Source organism: Phasianus colchicus, chromosome 3, assembly GCF_987193195.1.
Source record: "Phasianus colchicus chromosome 3, bPhaCol1.hap1.1, whole genome shotgun sequence".
Classification (NCBI taxonomy): domain Eukaryota; kingdom Metazoa; phylum Chordata; class Aves; order Galliformes; family Phasianidae; genus Phasianus; species Phasianus colchicus.
The window spans coordinates 74240456-74268032 of record NC_143438.1 but is presented as its reverse complement, the minus strand read 5'-3'; the positions used below and the strand labels follow the sequence as shown (position 1 = coordinate 74268032).

At 36.8% G+C, this 27577-nt stretch overlaps 1 protein-coding gene across 5 annotated transcripts in view; it reads left to right on the top strand.

Moving 5' to 3' along the window:
• Positions 1-27577, top strand: part of RGS22 (regulator of G protein signaling 22) — a 67842-nt gene that overhangs the window by 20747 nt on the left and 19518 nt on the right. For all 5 annotated transcript variants that reach the window (XM_090137838.1, XM_031591062.2, XM_031591061.2 and 2 more), the window contains 13 exons: positions 1060-1741; positions 2255-2416; positions 3292-3472; positions 5052-5128; positions 5650-5755; positions 7620-7745; positions 9308-9409; positions 16026-16220; positions 19705-19797; positions 20311-20477; positions 23430-23592; positions 24212-24370; positions 26163-26222. In XM_090137838.1, the coding sequence (XP_089993964.1) occupies positions 1060-1741; positions 2255-2416; positions 3292-3472; positions 5052-5128; positions 5650-5755; positions 7620-7745; positions 9308-9409; positions 16026-16220; positions 19705-19797; positions 20311-20477; positions 23430-23592; positions 24212-24370; positions 26163-26222 (2273 nt within the window). The remainder of the gene's footprint in view (positions 1-1059; positions 1742-2254; positions 2417-3291; positions 3473-5051; positions 5129-5649; positions 5756-7619; positions 7746-9307; positions 9410-16025; positions 16221-19704; positions 19798-20310; positions 20478-23429; positions 23593-24211; positions 24371-26162; positions 26223-27577) is intronic.

Below are 27577 nucleotides of genomic sequence, written 5' to 3'. Positions count from 1 at the left end.
GATACATGTACTCAGAGGTTTTAGTATCCTCCTCATTGACAATGTGACCAAATCTAACCATGTGTTTGTCTAAGTGACAGAATAGAATATAAAGGCCTAAATCTTAGCTTTAGGAAAAGAAAGAAGATCAAACTAATCCTGTAGTTTAAATTTTAGATATGTAGATATTTTAAGGCCACGGATGAATTACATCTTTTGGTCACTCTGATTCTGTCCATATTCAAAATATTTGTAGTTATTTTTTCTCAGTTTTACAGATCTGACCTACACGGTGATAGCAGCAGTAACCTAGTTAAACAGTATGTATATTCAAGGTCACCTCTACTAACATACTCCAAAAGTACTTGATTTGTTTAAAGGTTTTCAGAATTTTTCAGAATTAGAAAAGGTACCTGAGAAAGTCAAAGCTGAAAGGTCTTTTGTCTCAGCAGTCTGGAATGGCAGGGCATGATTAATAGCAAGGGCACAAAGAGGAGTGAGGTTGTGTTGACAGAAACAAACAAACAGGGCTGGTCACTGTTCTGAACTTGCTAGTTATGAGACATCTCAAATAGAAAGATGCCATGTCTGAATGGCAGACTGGACTATAGGTCTCTTAAATATTTTCAAAGTCCTTGATATAATATGCAGTTCAGGAATCAATATAAGCAGACTAGGAGTTCTAACTTACTAACTTCCTCATGCCTAAAGAGAAAAAAAATCCTGCTACAGATGGTGACTTTTATCACACCATAAGCAAATATTTAGAAAAGAAACCAGGTATTGTAGCACAACAAGGTGGCTTAATAAGTGTTGAGGAGCATGGATATTCAGCTGAGTAACCAAGATAGCTGGCTCTGGAGGGAGCTTTTCTGTGCTCTGCTGTTCTGTTGGACTTCGACAGAGAAATGAGTCTGTGAGTCGTGGGGTTGAGTTTCTAGCCAGACAGCAACAGCAGAAGCACCTCTGCTTGTTACCTGTTCTGCAGATTAACAACAAAAATATGTTGCTTTGGAAACTGTGCAAAAGGACAGTCTTGTTCCAAAAGGGTGTTCAACAACATTTTCTGATTTAATGCAGAAGCAGGTTCCCTATCTAAGGAATATGACCACTGCAGATTTCGTTCCTCTTCAAGGACATCATCCACAGAAGACAGCATTTTTAGGGAGAGATCAAGAGAATCTGAGGAGGGATCTTCTATGGCCATTTCTGAACCTCCTTCCTACACGCAGCTAGGAGTTTATTCGGACCAGAATTTGGAGAGCATAGCAGAAGAAGGAAGTGGACAGGAAAATGCAACTCTTCAGCTACTGGAGGAATTAATACCATCATATACTCAATTTGTAACAAAGGAATCAATTTCAGAACTCACACGACAGCCACCTGATGAGACTGAGAGTGATGTGGATTTCCCTAAACAGCCTAAGATGTTTATACATGAGTTATCAAATAATGAATTTGCCCGTGGTACTGAAGAGCCACTCTTATCCCAAAGTTCTTCTCCATTTACTGTCATGGACTCCATGGGAGATATGAAGGAACGAGATGCTGAAGAAGTGAGCTTAAGATCAAGCTCTGAAAGCAATGGTGCAGATAGTAGGGCTGCCTGGTGTATTAACCATAGAACTTATGACACTGGCAACAGAAATGAGTTTGAAAGATTCAAGAAATTCATTAAAGGAACACTTGGTGAGAGGTATTGGTGGCTCTGGATGGATATTGAAAGACTAAAGGTTCTTAAGGACACTACGAGGCAACAAAGGTATTTCTCATTATTCAGCACTTATTGTTTTTATACTTGTGACACTGATCAATGGAAGTTTTGAGATTTCAGAATAAATAATGACAGTGTTTGAATAGAATAAACACAACTAATCATGAGTATCCTGACAGATAAGTCAGGGATGACTCTTCTGAAGCTGATAAAGATAGCATAAGGCAGAATTACTTTAGTGTTAAGGCTTTGTTAGAGAGAAATTTGAAGAACAGGAAGCAATAAATAGAAAGAAAATAGAAGAAATTAAAATCACAAATGGGGCATTCTACATGACAAACTACTTTAGTAAAAGACTACTAGATTCAGATTGTCTATTCTAAGGCACTGTACATTTTTTGTTACACACAACCTGTCTCTAATTTGTGGAAACATTGTTTTGGCTTCTGACACTTGCAATTAGAGACATTGCATTACAGCAGTTTAACCAGTAGAATGAACTGTACTTAGTTCTGTATAACATCTGATACATGCTTATGTGACTATTTTTGTTTACTCAAGGCAACTTGATAAAATGAAAAAACTCTATCTACTGAGCTGTGGAGACTATTTCCTCACTTCTGAAGTGTTACTCAGACTTGATTTACTACATGGAGATCAGTGGAATACAAGGCATTTAAGACAGATTCAGCCTGAAGTAGTGAAACCTCTTCTTCTTTACTGGTATGGAAAAAAGAACGTGAACTAAGATTCTACTTTTTAACAGATTTTCTTTTCTAAGTCAAATATTTTTATTTCATCTTGTTTCTCCTATTGCAATTATGAGAAGTAATGCCACATAAATAATAGCAGATGTGGTCTCTCAGTTTTAGTTGAGATTAAACTAAACTGCAGTCTGCCCAGAAGACAGGTAGATCTGCTTTACTGAACCCTTGTTATATTACTGCCAGAGCATCTGAGCTACTTTTTGTATAGCTACCTTAGATATCACTCTAATAGACTTTTGGCTGCAGGGTAGGGAAATCTCCCTGGGCAGAGAAAATTAATTCTGCCCTAACCTATTCCCCAAAATGACTTCCTCAAGTTTCTGAGGATGCTCTGTGTATACATCTCTGTGGAATTTGACCTTGAGACTTCACTGTTTAATGTCTGTAATACAAAATGCCTTTACATACTGACAGCTTAAGCAAGGGTACAAATTCTAGCCTGCTTTGAAAACATCAGCTAAATGTGTGAAGGTCTTCTCTCCTCCCCAAGAGGTATCAACAAATTACAAGCAGAAACAAATAACTGCAGTAGTGTACTTTGCTGTGGAGTCTCATGAGAGTTGTGCTCTCTGTCCTGTGACGTAAAATTCTCTTATTCCTTACTGTAGGATAAATGTGGCACATCCTAATGTAGACTTACATAACTTTGTAATGGTGCAGTATTTGCAAATTTATTTAGGAGTAACTTGTTTCTAAATTTGGAGGAATGCAGTGTCTAAACATATCTTTGTTTTTTAATTCAACGTACTTATAGTACTATATCTTGATAAAGTAAACACCATTAAGCCAAATATCTCAGTATTTCATTTATTCTTATATTCCTTTTTTAAGGGGTCCCAGATTTTGTGTCACTCATTCAACAGCGATAGAAACTGCCAGTGCAAGGCTGAAGTTCTGGCATACATGCCAAGAGAGACCAAGGGTGGACACTGATCCTTTTCCACAAATGGTATCACTGCTGCCTTTGACAACTAAGTCTTGTATGCCTAGGATACCACCTTCCCTTCCTCAGGTGGGTAGTGTCATGACATTGAGATCAAAGCCTGGTCCCATCAAAAGTAGTTATAAAACTGCTTGAATTGAACATGATAAAAATATCATACTTGCTTGTTAGGAAGTCAAGATTTAGCAAGCTTGTCTCCTGCAGATGGTTATATTAAAAATTGCAGTATCATTTTACTGTATTTTATGCATCAGATCAATGTAAATTGAGCCATATTATCTTTTCAGTTATCCTGGCTATTTCATAAATGTTTCATCTTGACATTCTCAGACCTGCAAGTTTAAGAATCTAGCAACCCAGATTCCATCCTTCAACCAGACTTATCTTAATTCAGTGTAACTCCTACAACTTCACTGCAGTTACCCCAAATCTACCTTCACATTTGTAAAAAGAGCAGTTTTGCCCAGTTCCTATCACCACGGTCCTTCAATTAGTGGCCACACATGCAGGTGGCCAGTTCAGTTTTGACTCTGCCTTTTCTTGAAAGACTTAATCTGAGAGGTGATTGCATTGGCCCACAGGTTTTCAGTAACACTGTGTTAAATCTCAGGGCAGAAGATACTTGGAGAATGTGAATCTACACTGTGGCTCCACGAAGAACTAGATGGTCTATGACACAGATTTGCTTAAACAAACCTCTGTTACTTTAAAGTGTATAGTTTTAGATTACAATTATAATGTGTGTTTTCAAAAGCTAATTCATGGAGATAATGGAGGAAAAACAGTGGGACAGATTTCTTGTTCAAAAGTGGCTGGACTCAGAACCGAGATCCTGTTGAGCACAGCAGGAGTGGGCAGAAGCAGCTGCTTCTTACAGAGACAAGTTCTGGCTTCACAAAGTGTGCTAATGGCTGAGGACTAGCTGTAGGTCATGGAGACAGGTTCCTAACTCTTTGGGTTTTCTAGCCCCTGTCAGCACTTGAAGAAAACTGTGACCTGGAACCCATGAATCACAGAATCAAATAACAAAACACTTCTTGCTTTTTTTTTTTTTTTTTTTTTTTTCTGTGGGAAATATGAACTTCTGAATCTTCCACCTCTATTGTGCTTGTAAAAGTTTAGAAAGAGCAGCAACTCAGGCTGAATTTCTGAGGGCACTCTGAATGCAACTGGCATCTCCAAAAAGTCATAGAATTATTTTGTTCATAATCAATTGGTGACAGTGTAGCAGCATGCCCTCTTTCTTTCTTGTTCTGAGATTATATCTATGTTCTCAAAGATTCACAAAGTGTACTTTTCTGTAATTCTGTAATCTCTCTGTAATTCCATGCAAAGTGCCTGTAACATATTTCTGCTTTTTAAAATTGTAGTTTCTAAGCTAGAATGGTCATGAAGGTGTGCTGAAAAATCTTGCAAGATATTCAGAAAATGATTTTGCAATTTCCAGATGTACATAATGTGACTGATAAGGAGCAATGACACTGAAAAACCTTTAATGTTTTTAAGTAGTTAATGAGAACACATTAAGAAAACTCCAGGGTGAAAAAATAGCCTGAATTGTCCTGTTTTCTTCTATGTCTTTCATAAAAGTAAGACTAGCACACCAACAAATTTATTGAAATTAGACACACTGGATTTCTCTTTGAAGGGTTCATCAAGATTATCATCTGCCTTGTCATCAAGACAAAGCTCCCGAAGGGATGACTTTCTTAGCAGTAGAAATTGGTAAGCATGAAAGTCTTTGTATGTCTTTCTCGACACCAATATACACAAAATATTTATCAGAGGCTGTTAGATTCTACAGGTGTCATGAAATACATTTAATACAATCATCTGCTTAGTGATGCATAATTATGATATAGATTGCTTGCATGGGGATTTTCTTCCTGGCTGATAGTTCTTTTGTTTGTTCCATGACATAAAAGGTTTAATTTTTCTAAATATGAGATTTTTATTCTCTCCTATATAAGCATTGATATTCTCTCTACATATGTTTATATTCTTTTAACACACCTTGAGCACTTAATCTCAAAGATGCACTGTTAGTGATTTCCACAGGGGTTACATACAAAAGGTGTTCCTCTACATGCTTTACACTCATTATAAATTGGAACTCATTTATTCTTCCTCTGCTGTTTCCTATGTCATTCTACCTGTCTGATGTCCCTTCTTAGTTGTTTAATTCACAGAAAGTCCTATTTTTTTGGTAAATAAATACTGAATTTTTTATTTGTTCATGGATTCAGGCCAGAGTCAGTGAGCAGAGACACGATCCATTGCTTAGCTTTGGATGAAACTACAGAAACGAAACGTTTGGCTCATAGGAGGTACACCTATGCTGAGTTGCTCCCAGTAAGTAGTACTTAAATTTTAGTTGTCTTGAATTATGGGTTAAAATATTTTATTCTGTTGTATTAGAGGGGGTGTAGGCAATGGTAGGGGGAAATTAGTTTGATTATGTGAATGTCAATGCCTTTTGCAGAGGTGTAATTAGAATGTTAGTGTTTTGTGTGTGGCATCTGTCACATAGTTGAAGGGAGATCATGGCACATACAGCAGTTTATTTTCACTAGAAAATGTTGATGTTTTCCATGGTGACCATGTGTTTAGTAGGCTACTATGGAAAATTCACTGGATAATTGCTTCAGTGGAATCATTGTCAAGAAAGTATACCAGACTTACAATGTAACTGAGAACTGAATCTGCCCAAAGAAGTTACGGACCTACAGAAATTCATAAGAGGAAAATATTTCAGTTGTAAAATTCATTTTTATTTCTTGTGTACTTTATTCTCTTGTCTTTTCAATTATTGCCTGCTAAGCAAGCCCTCAATCCAGCAAGCCTCATGAAGGACAGGTTGCACAGAAGAACATTTTCTTAATCACTATTAAAATGGAGACAAATTGAGCATTTGTGATGTCCAGATTTGGCAATTTAAAACTTATCCAAAACTTAAATGTTTGTGAGCTGTTCTCAGAACAGCTTGCTTTTTCGTGGAGGTGCCTCAAAATGGCCTCAAAACCAAAAAAAAGGTCTGAAATCTGGGCCTGTTTAGAAATGCATGTAGTTTGTCTATCAGTTGGACATAATTATTTGTTTTTCACACCAAAATCATACTTTGCTTGTTACTTCATTGCAATCTTTTTTATTTCACTCTTAATTGTGACAGAAGAAAGATCTTGTATTTGCAGTTAGGGACATTTATAGTTAGAAACTTATATTCAAGAAATGTTTGTTCACATGATGAACTATTAGATGTCATACATCTTTGTTACGCATGGTTTCTCTCTGGCTGAAGGAAGTAAAATATTAACAGTTTGCACCTACAGGTCTAGACTGGAGCTTACAGTCAGGACCCCAAAATTTGCTATTACAAATACAGTGTAAAAAGGAATGCGGGGATCCATCATTTAAATTCCTGCTAGGGAGTAGGATCTTCCTGCTCTGCTTCTGAAGCCTTGCTTCCTCCCACCCTTCTCCATCCCTGTTACTGCTTGGAAAGAAGTTGGTTGTCAATCACAACACTCATCTACTCCCACCTTTTCTATCAGAGTTGTCAGGCCAGCCAAAGTTTCTTTCATGAGCATCAGAATTTAATGTACTAGTTTGTAACCTCCTCTGGCTTCTCTGTGAGCCTTGGAAAAATGGATGCATTCTTCCTCATATGCTCTTGCAGTTATCTGCAGTAAAGGGCATGGATTTCCTGTCCCCTAACATACTGATGGTTTTGTTCATGAAGTCAGTGGCATAACTCCAGCAGATGTATCTTTCATTCCATCATAGGCTGGATCTGAAATATCACTTGTCAACTTCTACTAGTACAAAACACAATTGCCTGAACTGAGATGGCTTTTGACACCTAAGTGTTATGGCATAGTACTACTGGAATTCCTTGAATTCGGTGCTAAATAGGTCACAAGAGAATTATGGCCTCGTTTCTTTTCCTGTTTCAGGGAACTTTCTAAAGGATACTATGATCATTTCGTTACTCAGCACACCTTAAGTAATCATATTTATTCCACGAGACATAAATATTTGGGGGAAAAAATATATGGAGAGCTATGATATATTGCATATGTAATAGAAAATGGAGTCTGATTTCTTGGGATGCAGATACTAATTGAACACTGCACAGCCCTTCAGTGCAATGTACTGACATTTAAAATAATGAAAGTCTGTTATTTCTTGTTGTATAACTATGTACGTTTTTGTCCAGGGGAAAAGTGCTGCTGGCAGTGTTATCTTAAGGGGATCAAGAATGGAAAACATGCTGCAGTCTCTTTATCTGGAGAACAGAGCAGGTTACTACTTCACACACTTCTGTGAGAAGTCAGGGAATAAGGTACGAGTATTTTCCTACCCTGTGATAATTTCGTCTGCAATTGACTGAATGCCAAGTTATAGAGGGCAGCCAGACTGAAAAAAAAAAAAAAGAGAACGAAAGATTGATGACTGGATGAATTATTACTTGTGAGACTACAATCCCTCAACAACAGTAAACTGTTCATGTGTATATTCAAACTAATGACAGGTCTTAACCAAGCTGTCAGATCCTAACTGTCTCAAACCTATTGGAAATCTGAATGTACCATCAGGGATAAAAAAAAAAGACTAATCATTTTTAAAAACTAGCCTTTAACTTGGCAGAAAAAATGAGGTCTTAACCCACAAAAACATTTTTTATTAAGATGGAAAATCCACTGAGCTATTAGTCATGATAATCTGCTTCCTTGCTTGTTGAGTTAGTAATGTCCAAAATCTTCAATGTTTTAAAGACGTTCTTCTACTTCCATGAAGCTTCTTGAATTTCTGAGAAACACAACACTATTTCTTGCCTGCAGTCAGCAGTCATCATCTGTTGCTGGATGTAAATTGAAATTGAGGTCTGGTTAGAACAATTGGTTAGAACAGTTTATCGATTTGGGTTGGTGCTTAGTGGCTTTTGAGAAACATTGAATGTTTAGGGGTGACTTGAATACTGCTAAGATGGACATCTGTTTCATCACTGTCATGACCCAGAATCCAGCAGCGGTAGCCAGAAATGCTTTTGGCTACCAGAAAGGAAGAGCCGACGTTTCCTCAGCTGTGTACCTTAAGCTAAAAATATTGAACGTGCATAGGTAGAAATCTAGATAAAAATAACTTATTTTTCATGGGAGATAGGCACCCACCCACATTAGCATTTGCAGGTGGCAGACTCATTTGAAAATTATTTCCTGAAGATCTACAACTGTGGAACCTATTTCATTCATATGCCAGGTATGGGGGGCTACAGTCTGTGGAGTGGTTCTCTGCCACAGATTAATTATTGTTCAGTGATGGGGGTGGGGGTTTTAGGGTATTTTTCTGATTCAAACCCCATAAGCGCATAATTAAAGGAGTGGACTTCAGGAAATATCTAGACTCCTTTTGCTGAAAGATAGCTTGACATTTGTTTGAATTTGTGAACTAGGGCCAAGATTCTGTGCCTCAGAAATTCATATAATTAAAATGCAATGATTGTTGCAGTAACATATGTCAAGTACACAACATTTAATTGTTTTGGTTATTGCTACAAAATGCTATTTAGCCATGGCACAAATTCTGCATGTCCATTATCAGCATTTCTTCTTAAGTGCTGGCTTTATGCCACTGAAATGTGGTTACTCTTCAAATGTTAACTACAATGTTAACAATTTTAATGGCATAAATAAATGCATAAAGGATACAATAAAAGACATAGTATCATAGTGATGATGCCATTAAATATATTGTCCTTTTGCCAACAAGCAACAGAAGATTAAATCCATCTTAAATTGAGCTTGATTTATTATGAGTTAAATAATTACTTGCATTGGAAACTCAACCTTTTTATAAAGATCTGATATTTGAGTAGCAGTAACATGCAGCTTTTTTCTTCCCTAGTTGTGGAAGAACAGTGCGTACTTTTGGTCTGACCTACAGGCTTATCATCAGCTTTTCTACCAAGAAACTCTTCATCCCTTTAAAATATGCAGACAAGCTCAAGTAAGTTGTAAATAATGTGTTTTTCCTTCACAAATACACTTGTTCAGTGTAAAGATTGGAAAAGATAGAAAATAGAAATGTTTCCAAATCTTGACAACTCACACCAAAGTATATCTGGGTTGTAGACAGTAAAAGAGGCTCACTGGCTTACTTCCACAGGGTTACTTGATTTAAATGTTAAACATGCATAGTTGGATTTCTAGGCTCTGTTGTCTGTTCCCAGTTTTATCTATTCTACTCAGTTTACCTAATCTCCCCTTTGCTACTCTGCGTTGTATTTGGAAACTGCCTGCTTAGTGTTAACATCTGTGATAACATTTTTTATGAATCATCTAATTGTGCTTTACCTTCTTTCCATCTCCTGTGTGGGTTAGAATTGCAAGTCTCATAGACCAGACTTCATATAATGACCTTAAGTCATGAAAATGGACCTTCAAACTGTCACTCTTGTTTCATCTTTTCTGGCTGTCAGGACATAATTATACTCTTTACGTAGTTTTATTCCACACCCACACACTTATTTACTTTGCAGTGGAAAGGATGTTCCCTATAAATAGAATTTTAATTGAATATGCACTTTAAGTCATGGAAAAGTAAAAATAAACCAAGTCACTGTGGGCCGTAGGTGCTGATAGCTCTCACTGATTGCAGAATAGTCTGATACTGCCAGAGAACGAGTCTGCAGCAGTGTCATATTTTTAGAAGGATTCTAAGCAAATTTTAACATCATTTTGTGAAACTTCAGTCTGTTTTTCCTCTGTAAACCTTGTGTAGGAGTACATTCTATCTGCATATTTGAGTATATGCTGTCATAGAGCAGAACTACTTCAGATGTCATTGGAATAAATATCTGTAGGGAGCAGTGGAGACTAATCTCGTTGTATGGCTTATGTTATTGAGCATCTTGAATTTGTCTTCTCTTCCTATTTCAAAGTTTCCCTGGTGGAAATGACAGAAATTTGTATATTTGTCTGAATTTTCACTTGAATTAGTGTTAGTATGGAACTCTAGGCTGAGGCTTGTACTCCCTCTTTCCTGTGACAAACTTGACAACCTGAAGTGCTACCTTGTTTATTTTTTCCCACTCTACCTTGAAACTAAGTGCAACCAATGGTGTCCCTAAGGCAGACCATCCAGATGGCCCAAGCCTATGGCAAGGGACCTCATTCACAACAGGAATGTAAACTCTCTGCCTTTCCTAGAGTCCTTCTCCAGAACTGTTACCAAAGAAGGTGGGCAAGCACATTGGACAGCACAGTCATATTGTCCCTGTTTTTATATCTCTTCAAAACTGAGTATCTGCTTGCTGCATGCTTAACTAGATGACCTTTTGGGAAACCTGATAGGGAATGTTCCTCTGGGAAATGTCAGGATGTGGGTGATTGGATGAATTCTATTTCCCATTAGGAAAAGTTATGCTGCCCCAAATGATGCTAGGTGCATCACTCTGCTAAAAGCATGAGAAATATCTTCCAGTTCTTCTTCCTCTTCCTCTTCTTTTAAGCATATTTTTACCTACTGTATCTAGACTCAATCTTGATTTCCCTTCCCCCCAACCCCCCCCCCCCTTTTTTTTTTTGTAGGCAAAATCTTAGGTTATGGCTTATAATGTTTTTTAATTCCGTTTTTAATTAGTCTTAATTTTGCACTTGCTTCTACTCAGTTTGCAAAGGTTGCATGGCTGAAAACTAAGGCCCAGGTCTTTTTTCTTTTTCTTATCTTATTTCCAGTGCTGGCCTGGTGGTGACAGCAGAACATCGTGCAATCTGTGTTACTAGGCAATTGCAGAGAACTACATGCACATAACCATTAAAGTAAATACATCAAAACGAAATATGCGAAACTGTTCCATTAGCATAACTAACAGCTGAAATGTAACATAACAAATCAACACATGTGCTGCAACATTTGGTATCATTCTCAAGCTTGCCTTTTAAGGCTGCACAAAAATTATTCTTGTTTTCATTGGAGCACTATTAAGAGTCAAGCTGCATCCAATCTACAGGGTCTGCTTATGGAAAAGATGCTTTCCCAAATTCTGTGCTCACCTTTGGCACAATAAGATAGTCATTCCAAATACTCCTAAGAGAATGTGAATCAAATTCTACGAACACATCATCATATATATTTTACTATTTATTACAGAGAGAGCCATGCAGAGTTTTCTGTATGTGTTCTGCCTGCTTCCTGTTAGAAACAAGAGCAAACCTGTATTACTATGTGTCTGCTACTCATTGTTACATTTGTTAGGTATTTTTATCTCAGCTTTATGATAGAGTAAGGAAACACATTCCAGGGTGTATATTCATTCATTCAGGGGGAAAAAAAAGCTACAGTGAGGATGAAATGTGATGCATAAGATGAATGATGGGTACCGGTAATCATCTAGGAAAGTATGTGGTTATTCACTATGAAAAATACACATAGGAGTGTAAAATAAATTGGGAAAGAAAAACAATAAAGAAACAGATGTTGTAGTTTTTGACCAAAAAACAAAACAAAACGAAACAAACAAAAAAAAACAACAGCAAAAAAGCAACTTAGAGATAGAAACTTTAATATTGTTATGGGAAATACAATATTTTAGCACTAGAATGAACTTAGGTAAAGGGAGTTTTCATTACTGTGAAGTTTTAGTGTCAGAAACAGATTTATGTTGGTGGGAAGTGATGACGGGGGTTCAGGCAGTTTATCCATTCCATTTAATACCAGTCAGTGCATTGTATATTTCCCTTCATGTGATTCTGTCAAACAGCTGCACTGGCCCCTCATTTAGATCAGAGAAATATCCACACCTTTGGGCAGAAATATGAAGCACTTGGACTTTAAATCTTTTTTGTATTTCTTGCTTTACTCTAGTCATTTTGAGATTGCCTACCAAAGCCTTCTCATCTGGAGTGAATTCACACCAAAACCCAAAGCCTGAACATTCCATAATTTGGAAATTAATAAATGGTGCCAAAATCTTAATTTGAATTTCCTAAGCATTTCATATCTTCAGATTTGTGCCATCATGAGTCATGTTGAGATGCAAACTTGGGTCGAATTTCCAGATCAGGGTTTTGGGTTAGATCCATTGCTTCTTCTAAAACACTCGTAGGAAAATGTATAGCTGGCAAGTAGGAAAATTCTTTTTGTTTTACAGAAGAAACAAAACATAGAGTAAATGAAGCATAATGTGTGTTTGATTTCACATGTCTAAGATTTTTCTATGAAATTTATAATCTTTAAGTTCATATAATTCTTTTTTTCTGTTGATTCTTTTAGAACATTGGCCAACATCACTGTTGCACAGTGGCTGAGAAAACAAAAAAAAATTCCATGATGTAAGAATCAAAAAAGACTATGAATATTAATTTTAAAAGGATACAGTGCTTTTCCCCCCCTCTTTTGTCTTGTTATTCTCATTGTGTTGAAGGCTCTGAACACAGAATTTTTTACCTTTCTGACATGTCTAAAAAGCTTAGCAGCTGTTCTCCCTATAGTCCTTGCATTGAAATCAGTGCAGATCCACAGATGGGCCTGAAACATCAGCAAGGGGCATAAGGTGAAAGATTCTTCTTGATTCTAGCCTCATCTGCAAGTGCATGCAGTCACTTAGTCACTTTGTGATGCTATGTTTTCACTTGCTGGGTCAAATCGCATAGCACTGGATTCCTACACGAAGACAAATAGATGTCATCACACCAAATCATCAGAGAATGAAATCTGCATCTTTGAAAAGTGAAGAAGCTGTTCTGGCTACCTGGGGATCTGGTTCTTTGAGTTCAGAGAAGATCTACAGCTCTTAATTTCTGCTTTACATGTAATATCACCCTTAACAATTGTTTATGGAAAAAAAATCTCTCTCTATTATGCTCTAGTTTTGCATATGAAATTAAGCAGGGCTAGAGGTAGAACAGGCAGCAAAAGCAGTCCCTAATATGGCAAAATATTACAACAGTGTTTATGTGAGCAGATTATCAATTCCTTTTGCTCAAAGCCTCTTTACAGAATCGTAGAATCACAGAATGGTAAGAGTTGGAAAGGACTTCTGGAGATCATCCAGTCCAACTCTGCTACAGCAGGTTCCCTAGAATAGGTTGTGCAGGAAAGTATCCACATTGGTTTTGGATATCTCCAGAGGAGACTCCACAGCCTCTTTGGGCAGCCTGTTCCAATGCTCTGTCACTTTCAATGTATTTCTCATGTTTGTATGGAACTTGCTGTGTTTTTGCACATTTTGTACATTTGATACGCTGCCCCTTGTCCTGTTGCTGGGCACCACCAAAAAGAGTCTGGCCTCATCCACTTGACTCTGGCGTTTTAGATATTTATAAGCATTGCTGGGATCCTGTCTCAGCCTTCCTCTCTCCAGGCTGAACAGCCCCAGGGCACTCAGTCTTTCCTCATAAGGGAGGTGCTCCAGGTCCCTTATCCTCTTTGTGGCCTTGGAGAATTTCTTACCCTTTAGGCTGATATGTTTTTGGTCATTTCTAAAGAATAATAGTAAATATATTTAAGTTAAGCCATTTCATACAAAATCATGTGGGAAATAAGAGCTCCATCCATTAAGCTGTTTTTTTTTTTTTTTTTTTTTTTTTTAATCTGTGATACTTTACTAAGAATGACTAACCATTTTTAGAACGAGGTTAAACGTGTGCTAAAGTGTTAAGGACCTATTTCAGCTCCTTTCACAAATTTACAAGTCCCTTGTGTGGACCAATGAAGTCATGACAGGTGGAGCAGTGAAGCCCCAATGACTTTCTTTAAAAAGTCTATTTCTAAAGATACCACATTTTTATATCATTGGACTGTTTCTTTTTAATTTGTCTGTTTTATGTGTTAAATGTTTTAGAACAGACTAGGACATGATGTAACAGAAACTTTTTAGTTTTAAGGTTCTTCAAAATGACTTCAAGGTTTGAAATCACTATGAATCTAATTCATATTGCATCTGTTACATTTCAATTAATTTTGAGATTTGCTGAGAAGGGCATAAGCTAGAAAAAATGTGGTCTTATTGTTCAGCTAATACTATACTTGGCAATGTCTTAGTTCTTTGGCTTTACCTTACACCTGCAAGCCTCTTTTGCACTGATGAAGTGGTCCATAATAACTTTGTTTTTAGTGTTTATATCTACACAGAAAGAGGGTGGAATCCTGCAGAGACAGCGAATAGATAGTATTATAACAAGTTCTAATTGGAGTATGTCAGCCATTTTATCTCTGTATTCCTCAATGGCGTGGTACCATGAGAGCCTAGAGGGTATGTTTCAAGTTGTTAAGGTACAAAATGATGGAGGTGTAGTTCGATGATACTGTTTTTGTTTGAATGAAGGAGTCTAATAAATCAAAAGTTTATGTAAAAAGAAAAGTAATTATTTAATATACTCAAATATCCAGTCACTGTGCTTAAAATCTAAACACAACAGTGCTTTATTTCAGCTTGAAAACAGACTACATGTAGTATTTTCTCCTTTTTACTTTTTACTAGTAGTTATAGTTGGATTTAGAAGCATAAGCAAACATAATTTCCTGGATTCTTCATTGTCGAAGTTGTGTGATAACAAATACTGAGAATGGACTCTTCAGTGTAATTCTGGCTTATGCTACTCATCTGATCCACCAACCAGATGTTTAAAAATTCATTAGACTTTGACAATGTGAAGAAGAGAAAAAAATATCTGTATGAATTTTATTATGGAAGTATCTGTTTCTATTTGGTCTCCTATCTAAAGTCAGAGACATGATGCTTTAGAAATGTATTATTTCAAGGTATTACTGCAAGAAAATGTTTTTATCTGTCTTTCAAAGCAATTTATGAAACATTTAAAAGGAAAGAAGAATGTGATTTAGCTGTCTATTGAAAGAAGAAGCCTTTGGGAGAAAAAAATGTCTCTGTGCTTCAAGAAGGTGTAGTTAGGGAAAAGGAAATGTTTTCCAGGTTTAGCTTTTTTCCGCTTTTACATATTGAATGGCAAATTCTAATTTCATAAAAATACCTGTTTTAAAAGCACCTGTTATAATCCTTACTTTGGTAACTATTTAGGCACTAGTTCAGCATTGGTATCTCCTGATACAGATCCTGTATCACAAAGGAGTCATAGGAACGTCAAAGAAATGTGCAAGAGGAACTCAGCACATAATGAAATCTTATCACTTTTTTCATTAATTTAAACCCTAAAATTACAATTTCCCATCTATTCCTAGTAAAAACAGAAGAAGAAATTCTGTTTCATGAAGTGGCCGAGCACATATTTTGCAAAAGAACTCAATGCACTCTAGTATTCTAGTGAAAAAAACTTTCTACTTCATGAAGATAAGCAGTTGCTGTAATTATTGTGGATATCTGAATCTAGCTAAGAATCAGTCAAGTGTCTCCAAAATTACATTAAAAATTGTTTTGTGATCTAATCATTTAAACAGGTTTGAGTGAAAATGACAGGAAGGCCAGTTATGGCAATAACTGAATTTTGGACAAAATAATAGCAGAGGTAAAATATAATATAGGATGAGTATAATGAGGTACACATTTAGAATATACAGTAGACCAGTAGGGGACACAGATGCATTAAGACTGTGACCATTGGAATAGAAGATGTCTAAGAAACAGATTTCTTCTGTTTCATTGTAGTTCCTTTATGCAACATACATTGCCCCATCTGCCAGTATGGACATCGGCCTTCATCAGAGTAAGAAAAACATGATTTATCAGAAAATGGACCCAGCTTTTGAGGATCTTTTTGACATAGCAGAAGAACATATCCTCCTTCTTCTGCTAGAACCATGGATGAAGATGGTGGAAGCAGACAAGTACACTTATGGAAAGGTAACTGACTTGTATGGCACTGTGAAAAATTCTTACATCATGGAAGAAAATTACAACTCTTCATAAACAGCCCTTTCTCAGTCCCACATACTAATCTGTTGCATTTACAGTCAGGAAGAGTGAAGCATTACGAGATGCTTCAATCACCCACTCCCTTCCACATAGAGTAGGCTGTGTTTCCTGTGAAGAGCAGACTTCCCCTTCAAAAGGATAGTGCAGGCTTCATGGACCCCCCACTCTGTGGAGTGGGAAGGAATGCCTTTTGCTATGTCAAAATTTTTCTTTGCACTCTGGAAGTGTTACATTTCTTTGATACTGTTGTTGATAAAAAATAATTTTATAGTACAGTGTATTTATTTTTATAACTACTGTCATTCTTGCACGTATGGACAAATAGTAGAGCAGAGATAAATACCTAAATACAAATTTGAGAAAAGCCTTCTAGATCCACTTAGGTGATGGCCAATACTAATATTTAAGAATAGCATGTAAGAACAAAAAAAAACCATACAGCAGTATGGTCAGCTTCAGCACTTAGCCATCTAGGAGGTACATAAAGCAGAAGTCTTGTCTACCTTTTTTGTGTTTAATTGTCTTTGATGAGTCTTTTGCCCCATGACTTCACATAAATGTGTCTTGGGTCCATAAATCTTCAGCTTTGCTGTAGCAATAGGTTTAATTGTGCAATAGAAGAAAAAAATGCTTATTTTGGTCTGTTTTCACTCTTCCCTGCCTCCCACCTACACCCCCCAGTAATTTCACCTGATTCCCTAGTTCTGTAAGTCCTAAGGAAAAGTGAACAACTGTTATCTTGTCATATTCTCAGTGCTGTTAATGCTTTTACATGTCTCTGTCATATCCCACTTCAATTACACCTTGGTGAAACTCAACAATCTGTGACTATTCAACATCCTCCTTTACAGAAGTTGTTTCATACTTTTCTTATGCTAATATATTCCATATATATCGGTTATTTTATATTCTTTTCATGAGATACAAGTAATGCTTAAGATCTTGATGCACTAAGGAGTATCCAGTGACAGAATGATGTTTTCTGTTTTGCTCTTTGTTCCTTTCCTAAGTGTTTCTATCATTCTAATTGCCTTTTGACTCCTAGTGAACTCTGAGTGCTTGTGCAAAATGTAAGCTAATAGCCATCTGTAATGATTCCAAGATCTCCTTACTAAGTAACAGCAGCTAATGTAAAGCCCTAATTTGAAGCTAATTTGAATGACTTAATGTTTATTGTCATTGAATTCAGCCTCTCTTTATCACTCAGATGCTAAATATGCTGAAATCCTGTCGGTCTTCACAGTCAATTTCGTTTTCTGTTCTGTGATATTATTTTGCAAATTTTGTTGTCTTCTCACTCACCTCCTTTACCAGATAATTTCTGAATACATTTAAAAAAATAAATCTCAGCACAGATCCCTATGAGACTGTATATGAACCACACCCCATTATGAAAGCTATCTATTTATTTATTTTTTATTTTCTACCTTCTAATTAATTCAGAAAAAGACCATTTTATCTCGTCCTGTGATAATTTAATTCCCCTAAGAAACATAAAATTGTTTGAATGTATTTCATCTAAAATTGTTAATGACCTGCAGAATGCTATGTAATCAATTGGTGCTTTCATTAATTTGAAATTTAGTTTACTTTCCATCAGATTATCATTAAACTGTACATCTTTCATAAATGTATAGTATATGTATGTATTAGCATTACTAGTTGTCTAGTACCTAGTGCCAATTCCTCACTGAGACAAGGCACTGGCTTAGCAGAGTATTAGGATACACCACTTGTGTACAGAAAGGACTCTGCTTTTGAGAACACTGAATACAGCATTTTCATTACTTCTAGTGATGGAAAAATGTCTCCAAAGTGGTAATTGAAAATAAACTCTTACTTTATGTTACTGTAATGCATATGTCAGGTGTTCTTGAGTTAACTAGGGGAGAATCTCTTTCCCTTTTGATCTAGGTGACGTTCTGCTTTGCAAGTGTTCAGTTATGTGCAGACTTCTTAGTAAATACCCTAATAACACAAACATCTTAAGCAGAGCACGAAAAAATAGAACCAAATCCTTCTGAGTGCACAATATATGCATTTGTGAAGAGTTACTGTACACAGACATAAAACGACCTGTTCTAGGAGGCACTAGAGTCTCTTTGTACTAGGCGCAGGCTGATGCATTAGGCACACTCCTGAACACAAAGAAAAGGTCTGCTTTGTATTTTGTTCAGTTCCTGGCTCTACTCTCCTCCTTTGTTCTCCCATACAGCGGGATATATTTGGCCCATAATGAAACAAGATATCTTATCAAGAATTAGGTGAGTTCAAAATTGTTTATTTGGAACATGGTTAGTATGTATTTACGTTTTTATTTAAAAAAAAAAAAAACAACAACAAACAAAAACAGGAAAAAAGGAGAGTTCTTTTTTATTATTGACTCTCATGCTGCCTCTATCTGTTCTCTGCTTAAAGTTTGTGAAAAATGTTCTGAATTATTTTCCTATTTGCTTTCATACTACCTTTCTTTTAAGGAAAAGAATATCCAAAAGCACTGTAGAACAGTGGAATAGAGTTACATTGAGCCTGAAGGTATTCTGGTAATACTGTGAATAGTGTGGTATGCACATTTAGATAAAAGTGTAATGAATAATAATCTAAAACCTTTTATCTCTCTCACACATAAATTCTTGTATAATAAGACCACAGTTCTTTAATCTTTGTGATGGGAATGCTGATCAATTTAACTCATTGTCTAAATTATACTAAGTATCCTAAAATTGCACTTGAGTGGTTTAGAGGGTCACCAAACTATTCTTTACACTGTTACTGGTTGTTTGCACATAACATGGAGAACTGCTGTAGTTACACATATAATGCTTCTAGTTAATTTGAAAAATGCCAACACTTAATGTGTTCCAATCATGCACAGTTTATTCTTTTAAAGCACTAGCCATTATCAAAATGAAGGGACTGAGACTCTGAAAGCTTTCACCTTAATTGTTTAGATATTATCATAAGGTGTTTCTTCTCTGTCTCTAATTTCCACTTCTGGAACCATGTGAGACTCTCTTTTTTGTCATTTACCACTGAGAGTGATTGTTTTAAAGTCTGTCTTTCTGCTTCTCAGTGACACTTTGAAATGCAGTTTGCTGGTAAAGGCAGTCAGGTAAGTCTGGCTTGCTTTATACAGTGCAATTCAGCATGTTTTTTAATTTGAAGTTCTTATCTTAAAGATACAATTTGGTTATTTTGTAGTGTTATGTAGAAATCTGCATAGATCTGAAAATTTTGTTCCACCAGATCTATTGTTTGTCACAAGGATGGGACTTTTAGGGTCTCCTAAACATTTGTCTCATTATTGGCAAACATTCTTTTCTATCCACTGTCACTGGCAAGTTGCCTGTCCAGTTCTCCATCTTTCTATAATGTGTACTGTAGGGATGACATAAGATATTATTTTTATTAGGTGGAGTTGGTGGAAGAAACTCGACAGCTGGACTCTGTGTACTTTAGAAAACTCCAGGCTTTGCATCAAGAAAGCGTTTCCAAGAAGAATGAGGTAAGACAAGTACCTACTAATAAAAACAAACTCATTTTCTATCACAGAGGGTTAACACTTGAAGTATCAGCAATGAAAGAGTGCCTACATGCCAGTTTGGAGAAGCAAGTAGTCTGATTTTTGCCATCCATGTGCTGGGAAATGACTGATAACTACTGTGTTAGTTACAGATTCAGTTCTTCTGTTAGATACATCAACATCACACTATCATACGATTGGACTCAATGTGACAGTCTCCAATAGTGGAGTGTATTTTGGGTCCTTGAGCTTGAATATGTTGATTTCAAGTAAATTACAGATATGTATTAGTTTATTTGATTATGGAACTTGCACACATTAATATGTTTAAAGCAAACATAAAAATAAAGCTGATTAAGAGCTGGAGCTTTAATTCAATTTATTTTCTTAGTGATCACAAAGCTGTTAGATAGAAGTTATCTAATGCAGGATTATTAGACTGGGAAAATACAGATGAAAAAGTAGTTATGTAAGTGAAATAATTTCTTCCCTCAGAGTACTGTTGCTGACACTGATCTGCCATCCTTCCCTGATGTTCTCAAAGAAGCTCAGCACTTGCATCAAGCTTCCAAAAAACTGACAGGTTCCAATTTGTATGACCTGATCCACAACAAACAGAAGTTAGAACAGTTTTGGGTTTTTCTTAATGAGCATTCTGCTGGGTATGTTTCTTCATTATATAACTAATTTACTTGTTTATAAGTTCAGAAGAAATCTTTGTTGAGGATCTTGACTATCTAAATACTCATTTTAATCTTCTTTTTTTTTTAATATTTGCATATTTATGCAATACACATGCACATTGTCTGAAAGTGAATTGTCTTAACTTTTTTGGAGGTAAAAATTCTTCTATCATAGCACATTTGCAGTCTGGTTTTACTTTCAGTTTATGCTCTGGCAAAATCCTGAGCACAGCAATTAACCAATAATGAGTAAAAAGTAATCATTTTTGTACAGATTCAATTCAGTACATTTACAAAATAAGGCAGAATGTTACAAATATATACAAGTAGAATGTGACCATGTCATTCTCATAGTGTGAAAGCAACTGCAGTTTTGCACTGATCCAAACAGAATTAAGCACCAGCCGCTATTAGATACAGTTTATGGAAAGCTTTTGAAAAATAGCACACTTATTTCTGAACAGAAGTTCTATCCAGAAGTATGTGTGAGTCTGCTTCTTTCTTTTTGTTTGTTTGTTTGTTTGTTTTCCCCCAAACCTCTTTAATTTCTACCCTGTTTTAGGAAAAGTCAAATGTACTCCCTAACTGCTAGCAAGTCCCTTAATTTTCAATTCCCACTAGCTGATTGCATATGCTTTGCATATTGTCTATTACTTATAAATAAGTACTACCATGATTTTAAATTGGATATTGGCCACCTTTTCAGCAGTGCACAGAGATGTTCATCTAACACAGGACTCCTCTGGACAAGAGACAATCTCACCACTTTTGTGCATCATCATAGGTTCCTTCTGTAGTCAGAGAGAGAAATTCCTCTTTTGGAGACAATTTTTCTAATACTGAAGGGAACATCTAAAATTAATAACTCACAAATATAATTATTTTTCTTCACTGTCTGCAGCAAGGTAACAAGCTCAGATAGAAATTTTCATAGCATAGGTGTCCATAGGTTCAATTAAGCATGGTGCCACTCTTTTTCTAAGTTAGTTGTCTAGATCAGCAGCCTCCAGACATTTTTGATTGTGCACTACTAGCAGTAAAAAAAAGTTGAGTATGCATAATATATACATATTTGTCTTTTCATGCACTTACTACTGTTGTTCTGATTTTTCATTTCTCCCTACCAGTTGATTGTCTCACATACCTCTGAGATGTGCAAACTCCATTTTGGAGATGATGAGTATAGACTTCCTCTCTAAGTGGGGAGATAGTAGCAATCACCAGTGATTGCTACAATGAAGTCCTTGATGTACATGCTGAATCACCTCTGGGACTTCCTGTCTCTCTATTAATCATTAACAATTGTAAAATGATAGAGCCAGGGAAATATTTAGTTTATGTACAAATTGTCTTTTGTAGAAATTCCTAATGAAGAAAAATGTGAAAAAGTCTCAGAAAGCAGTGTTTCAGAGATAGCTCTAGACTTACTAACTTAAGTCTGTCGTGGCTCAATTGTAAGTGAAGTTTTGGCAAGAACAGATTGGTTACTCAGTGCCTGAGCACTAATTCTGTTAAGAAACAAAATCAAACTCCTTTAATTAATATTCCATTAAACATGCAGGAAACATTCATGCAATTGCAGGCTAATTTGTCTTACTTTGGCTTCATGGGCTATTATTTGGTAGTTTTACCAGAGCAACTGACTATGCACATGCTCCTGATCTGTTGGAAGTATAAAGTAGAGAATGCTTAGATAAGCCATCATTGTAAGCAGTTTAAGCTAATACACTTCAAGAGGATATATTTTGGGTTTTTTTTTTTTTTTTAGTGAGATGGATATATTTGGTCAGTTGGGATGGATAGATGACAAGCAATAATTTCATAAACCACAGCAACTTGGATCACTTGCCTTTGGGTGAACTTATCTCCCTTTTGACAAACTAACAGATGAAAGAATATCAATCTTGATAGAACCTAGGCCTGGACTTCTGAAAAGGAGATATCTGTTCTTAAATGATTTGGATTCTTCTGAGAGTTTTACTCAAAGATTAATGCTTCAAAAAAGCCAGTTAATAAACAAATGGAAAAGTGAAACAGATTTGTCTGAATTTAATGTTTCATATTTCCTGCTGCAAATATAATGAATGTCCTCATTGAAATGCTCACAAAACTTTGGATAGAAGATACTGTCAGAAAGCAGTTCATATGAATTAACCTGAAATTGTTGATATGCCAGTTATCCTGTCCTCTAGTTTAAAGAATAAAACCAATACATGTTCCATTAAAACAAACTCAAATAAATAGTATACACTCGTGATTATGAACAATAGAAAGACCAAGAATTGCATGTGGAGATTGTCACCTATAAATTATTAAATAAGGAGTAAAGCTAGTAATTTATGAAAAGACAGCCCACAAAATGCCCTAGAACTAAAATTTACCATAAATTGTTTTTGTCTGCTTGATTTATGGACTAACTCACGAGCTCCAGCACTCACATGGTGTAGGAAGGGAAATGATTCCTGAGTAGCCATTCCTAGCTGTCATTCCTGCTCCTCTGTCACAAAGTGCTATGAAGAGGCAGAATGGGGATGTCAGCTCATCTCCTGGTGGCTCACAGCCTGCAGTACTGATTCAAATATTCGTATGTTTCTTTTTGCCTTCACTTCGTGAGTTCTGCTCTGTGTCTCTGGTTCACAGTCCCTGTTGGATTTAGCAGCATCAAACTGAGGAGTTTGCTCCTTTCTGTGGTACTTCAGAGGGACTCCAAGTGAGATCCCCAAGATGTGTTTTGGTCTGTCTGTTCAGCATGTGCTATGGTCTCACCAGATGATATAACCAAAGAAAAACTGACATGAAATTTCAGTCCAATGTAACCTGGTATTTAGGACTTAGCACTCTGGTGGTTTGTGGTTAAACTAATAACTCTCTAGAATGCTGATGAAATTAACTCTATATTGAAATAAACATTCTGTTTAAATTTGTTTGTAGAATGGATCTCATGTGCTGGTTAGATATTGAACAGTTCAGAAGGATGCTCCACAGGGATAAAGAAAAAAGGGAGGAAAAATCCAAGGAAATTAAAAACAAGTACCTGAACAAAAAATACTTCTTTGGACCCAACAGCCCAGCTACCAGAGAGCAACAAGAACAGGTAACAGTTACACAACTGTTCATTAAGAACACTAATTGGTGGGACTGAGAATAGAGTATGTAATCAGCATTACTTTTGCTTTTCCCCAAGCTATCTCCTCAAATATTATCTTCATTTTTGGCTCGTACTTTTTATTTTTGGAATAGCACTAATCTGGTTCTATTCTGCTTATGGAGGTTCCTTGCTTCCTGCTCAGGTTTCTCCTCCCAGATCCTCATAGAACATCTCTCTTTAAATCCCCATTTGAGGCCACAGACAAGGCACACACAGCACAGCTCAAAAGAAAGTGTTAAAATGGCTTTCAGAGAGAGTGGCTTGTTCCAGCTTTCTATTTTGGTATGTCAGTAAAGTCACAGATGGCAAGTCTGAGCTGTGGTACTCTGAAATATCTTGATAGTTATGGTCAAGCTGGGGTACTTTTTTCCAGAGTCTGTATTCTATTATAGGTAGGGACAAATATAATCTGCTCCCTTTTATGAAAAGTACATGTGAGCCTTGGGTAAGCATGCTTTGCTTACAGTTAAGCTCATGCTTTGCTAAATCAAGGATGTAGAGAGACAAAGGACTTTTGGTATACACAAAAGTTTATGTCATATGTTATTGTATTTGGATTGCTTAGCTAATGCATTCAGGTGGAGGATGGGGACAAATCCTCCATGATCAGCTTCCTCCAGCGGTTCTGCTTGAAATTCAGCACTGGGTCCAGAAGAGATTAGAAGAACAATGGCTGCCATTGTTCCTGGCAGATGAACAACAAGGGGCAGAAGGACAAGCAAAGGTAATTTTTTAACAACAGCAACACATGCATGCATTGTTTTTTTATTTGGCTCATAATTTATCATTGGGATTAAAAGATTCAGAGGAAAAGCAGGCTGTAATGCACATTCACATCACATTGAAAAATGCACCTAACATGTACAGGTTGAAGCGTTTCACTTGCTAATTGTGAGGGTGGTTCCTCTGAAGACTGAGGCTGGTTCACAGCAGTTAGATCCTAAACCTGAAGAAGCTGATGTTGGCTCTGCACCAGCTTGACTGCTGGGGGAGAATGCTCATCTTTGCTGCAGTGTTGCTCTCTCCATAAGCCATTCGGCCCACACTTCCACATAGACAACTTGCACATAGAAGAAATGCTGCTTTGTAAAGGATTTAACCAAGAGGACAAGAACACAAACAAATGAGTGGGCTTCCCATGCTGTGTGCGCTCTCTCATACACTGTCTGTATTTTCCCATCTGGAGTTCTAGTGCCTGTAGAAATTACTCCAGATCTTGTGAAATGCGCTGAGTCAAGGAGGTTAACCACCACAGGTCTTACTTCCCATTGGTTACTTTAAAAAGTTGCCAGAAAACAACAAATAAGGAACCTTTCACTCCTACTGGCTCATTAGAAAGACTGGGGAATGGCCAGAGCTAACATCTGGCTTTTATGGCTGGGATCTGTGCAGGAATATCATCCTGCAGGTGACAGTTGCAAAAAGAATTGTTTTCTCTGCACTGCCACAAAAGCTCTGACAAGTCAATGTCAGGGCAGAAGGAAACTTGCCAGTTCCACCATGTGGACACATATGCACACTGTATTGATTCATAAAACCCATGATCATCTTCATATCAAGAGGTTTATTAGACGTGTTGTCAGAACTGTACTGGATCCTTTTAATTGATCCAGAGCACTAAGCAATCGGAAAGTAGAGGTTCTCATAAGACAAATGGTACTTTCAATAATGATTATATTAAAGCAAAATTTCCTAATCTTCTGCCCTTTTTATTTGAATTCTGCTTCCCTGATGAGCCTTGGCATAAGACCATGGGATAAGGCTAAGCTGCTTCCAGTTCTGGAAGCTCGCTCATGCCTCTTGCACCTGCTGCACTGTACTGGCAGCGAGAGTAGCCCTCGCAGTTTGGAAAACACTGAATTAAACTCTAATAAACAGTTTTCAGGAAATACATAGTTTTAATCTGCTTTTAGTCTCTCCCTAACTCCATTTATGTCTAACTGCTCTTTTCTCTTTCTTACTGCAAATTCAGAGGATGAAAAGGTCCTTTGAAGAATGTATTTTAAAAGAAATGAAACCAGATGACATTCTCCACTTGGCTTCATATTTCACAGTGACCAAACACTGTGGGCATGCTATGTAACCCTTATTCAGGAAATCTGCCCTTGATTTGAGGTGAATTTTTTGCTGCAAAGAAGCTGCAGGATCAAGTCTCTATTTTTGATATCTGTCCAAAAGAGCAAAAACATTTCATTTAAGAAATACCCTAATATTAGAACCCAAAATACAGTGTGGGTGGTTCCTCAGTACATTATGGCTAAGATAAACCAGTGGAAGAGCACAATTTAACTGCCATTGCCTCTTGACTTCTTAGTGTCTCAGTCTTAATGAACATGTGCTTATTTATAGCTTAACAGAGGATGATGTCTTGTTTTGGGTCCACAATAAGTTTCACGCATCAAGAACCAAATGAAGATGTTTCAACTATTCTTCCATTGCAGTCTCAATCATTAGAGGGCTGATCATCAAACAAGAAGATTTTAAAAATGAAATGACAGTCTTTTGTTCAACCACAGGTAAGGGACAAAACTGAAGATATCCTAAGACAGAAACAGAAAACAACTAGGACATGGAAGGCAAGTGAAGTTTATATGTCTCTTGTGTCTGCAGTTTCACTGTCTTTTCTGTTTGGACCTTGCACATGATTGTATTGGCTACAGTAGGGTAATTACTCACATTAGTGATGAATTTAGCTCCCTGCTGGATGTTCATGGTAAATTTCTCTCCCTTTCTGTCTGGAGAGGTCATACTTGAAAAAAAAATGTCCCTTGTTCTGCACTGTAGACTACTCTTAACCCTCGTTAAACTGGTATTGTACCTTTAATTCACATTTATCTGTATTTTGCATGCAGTGGACTTATTGGGACAAGCTGTTCGTTCCAGCATCTGGTAGTTTATTTATTATTGCGAGTGGATTACGTGCAGACACAAAAGGGAATGTGAAGTATGCAGTGGAGTGGGCAGGTTTAATCATATCTCACAGTATCTGTTTCATTTAGAATTGTATTTTAATCTTACAGCACTGAGATAATATCAATTTTAAACATCTTAAACCTTTGTAATAATACATTTCATCAGATGTTTGCCAGTGTTTTCTCTTGAAGAGCAGAGAACTCTTGGTGATTGCCAACATACAAGTTACGTACATTTATTCAGTTGAACTTTTATTGTGTGTTGAAATCAAACTGGAGACCCGGTCACCAATTATCCATGCAAACCCTTAGCTCAGAACAGATCCAGAGTGCATGTGGGTTCTGTTAACTAAACTTTCTTTTTGTCCGTTTGTCAGGAAGATAGTTATTTTCTGTATTCTGCTTTAAGGTTGCTGACCCAAAACTAAGCAGCACTTGTACACTAGCGTAGAATTGGGAGCAGCATTACATTCTTCCTTTTATGAACATGCCCCAAAAATGATTTTTCCCAAAAGCTGTCTTATCCTGGTCACACTGGATGGCGCATGTGTGGAGGTGTGGAAGACATCTGAGAAGATGCTGTCTTACTAACTGAGCTGACTTTATTTTAACCAAGGGACTCTTTGGGCAATCATCACACATCCTCCTGCAGGGGTAGGTGCCCATCCCCGGCGCCTCTGTAGCAAGACATGGAGCATAACCCTTGACTTTAAGTAAAACTGTAGAATGACTTTCAGCTTAGAATCAGGTTAGATTTCCAGGGCTGTTTGTGACTAAAAATGTTTCTGTCCCATCCAGACCACTGAACAGCACTCCATCCCTCCAGGGGGTTTTAAGAGTTTTGTCCCACTGTTAGACGATAGCTTTCATTCATCCATCTGATAACAGAGGGTGACTGTTTGGCTTGCTCCTCAGTGACAGCACTAGAACTGTTTGTTCAGGAAGGCAGGCCAGCCTGAACATCATTTCAAACAAAATGTCCCTGCGTAAGCCATCTTTCTTTCTCCAACCTTTCCTGC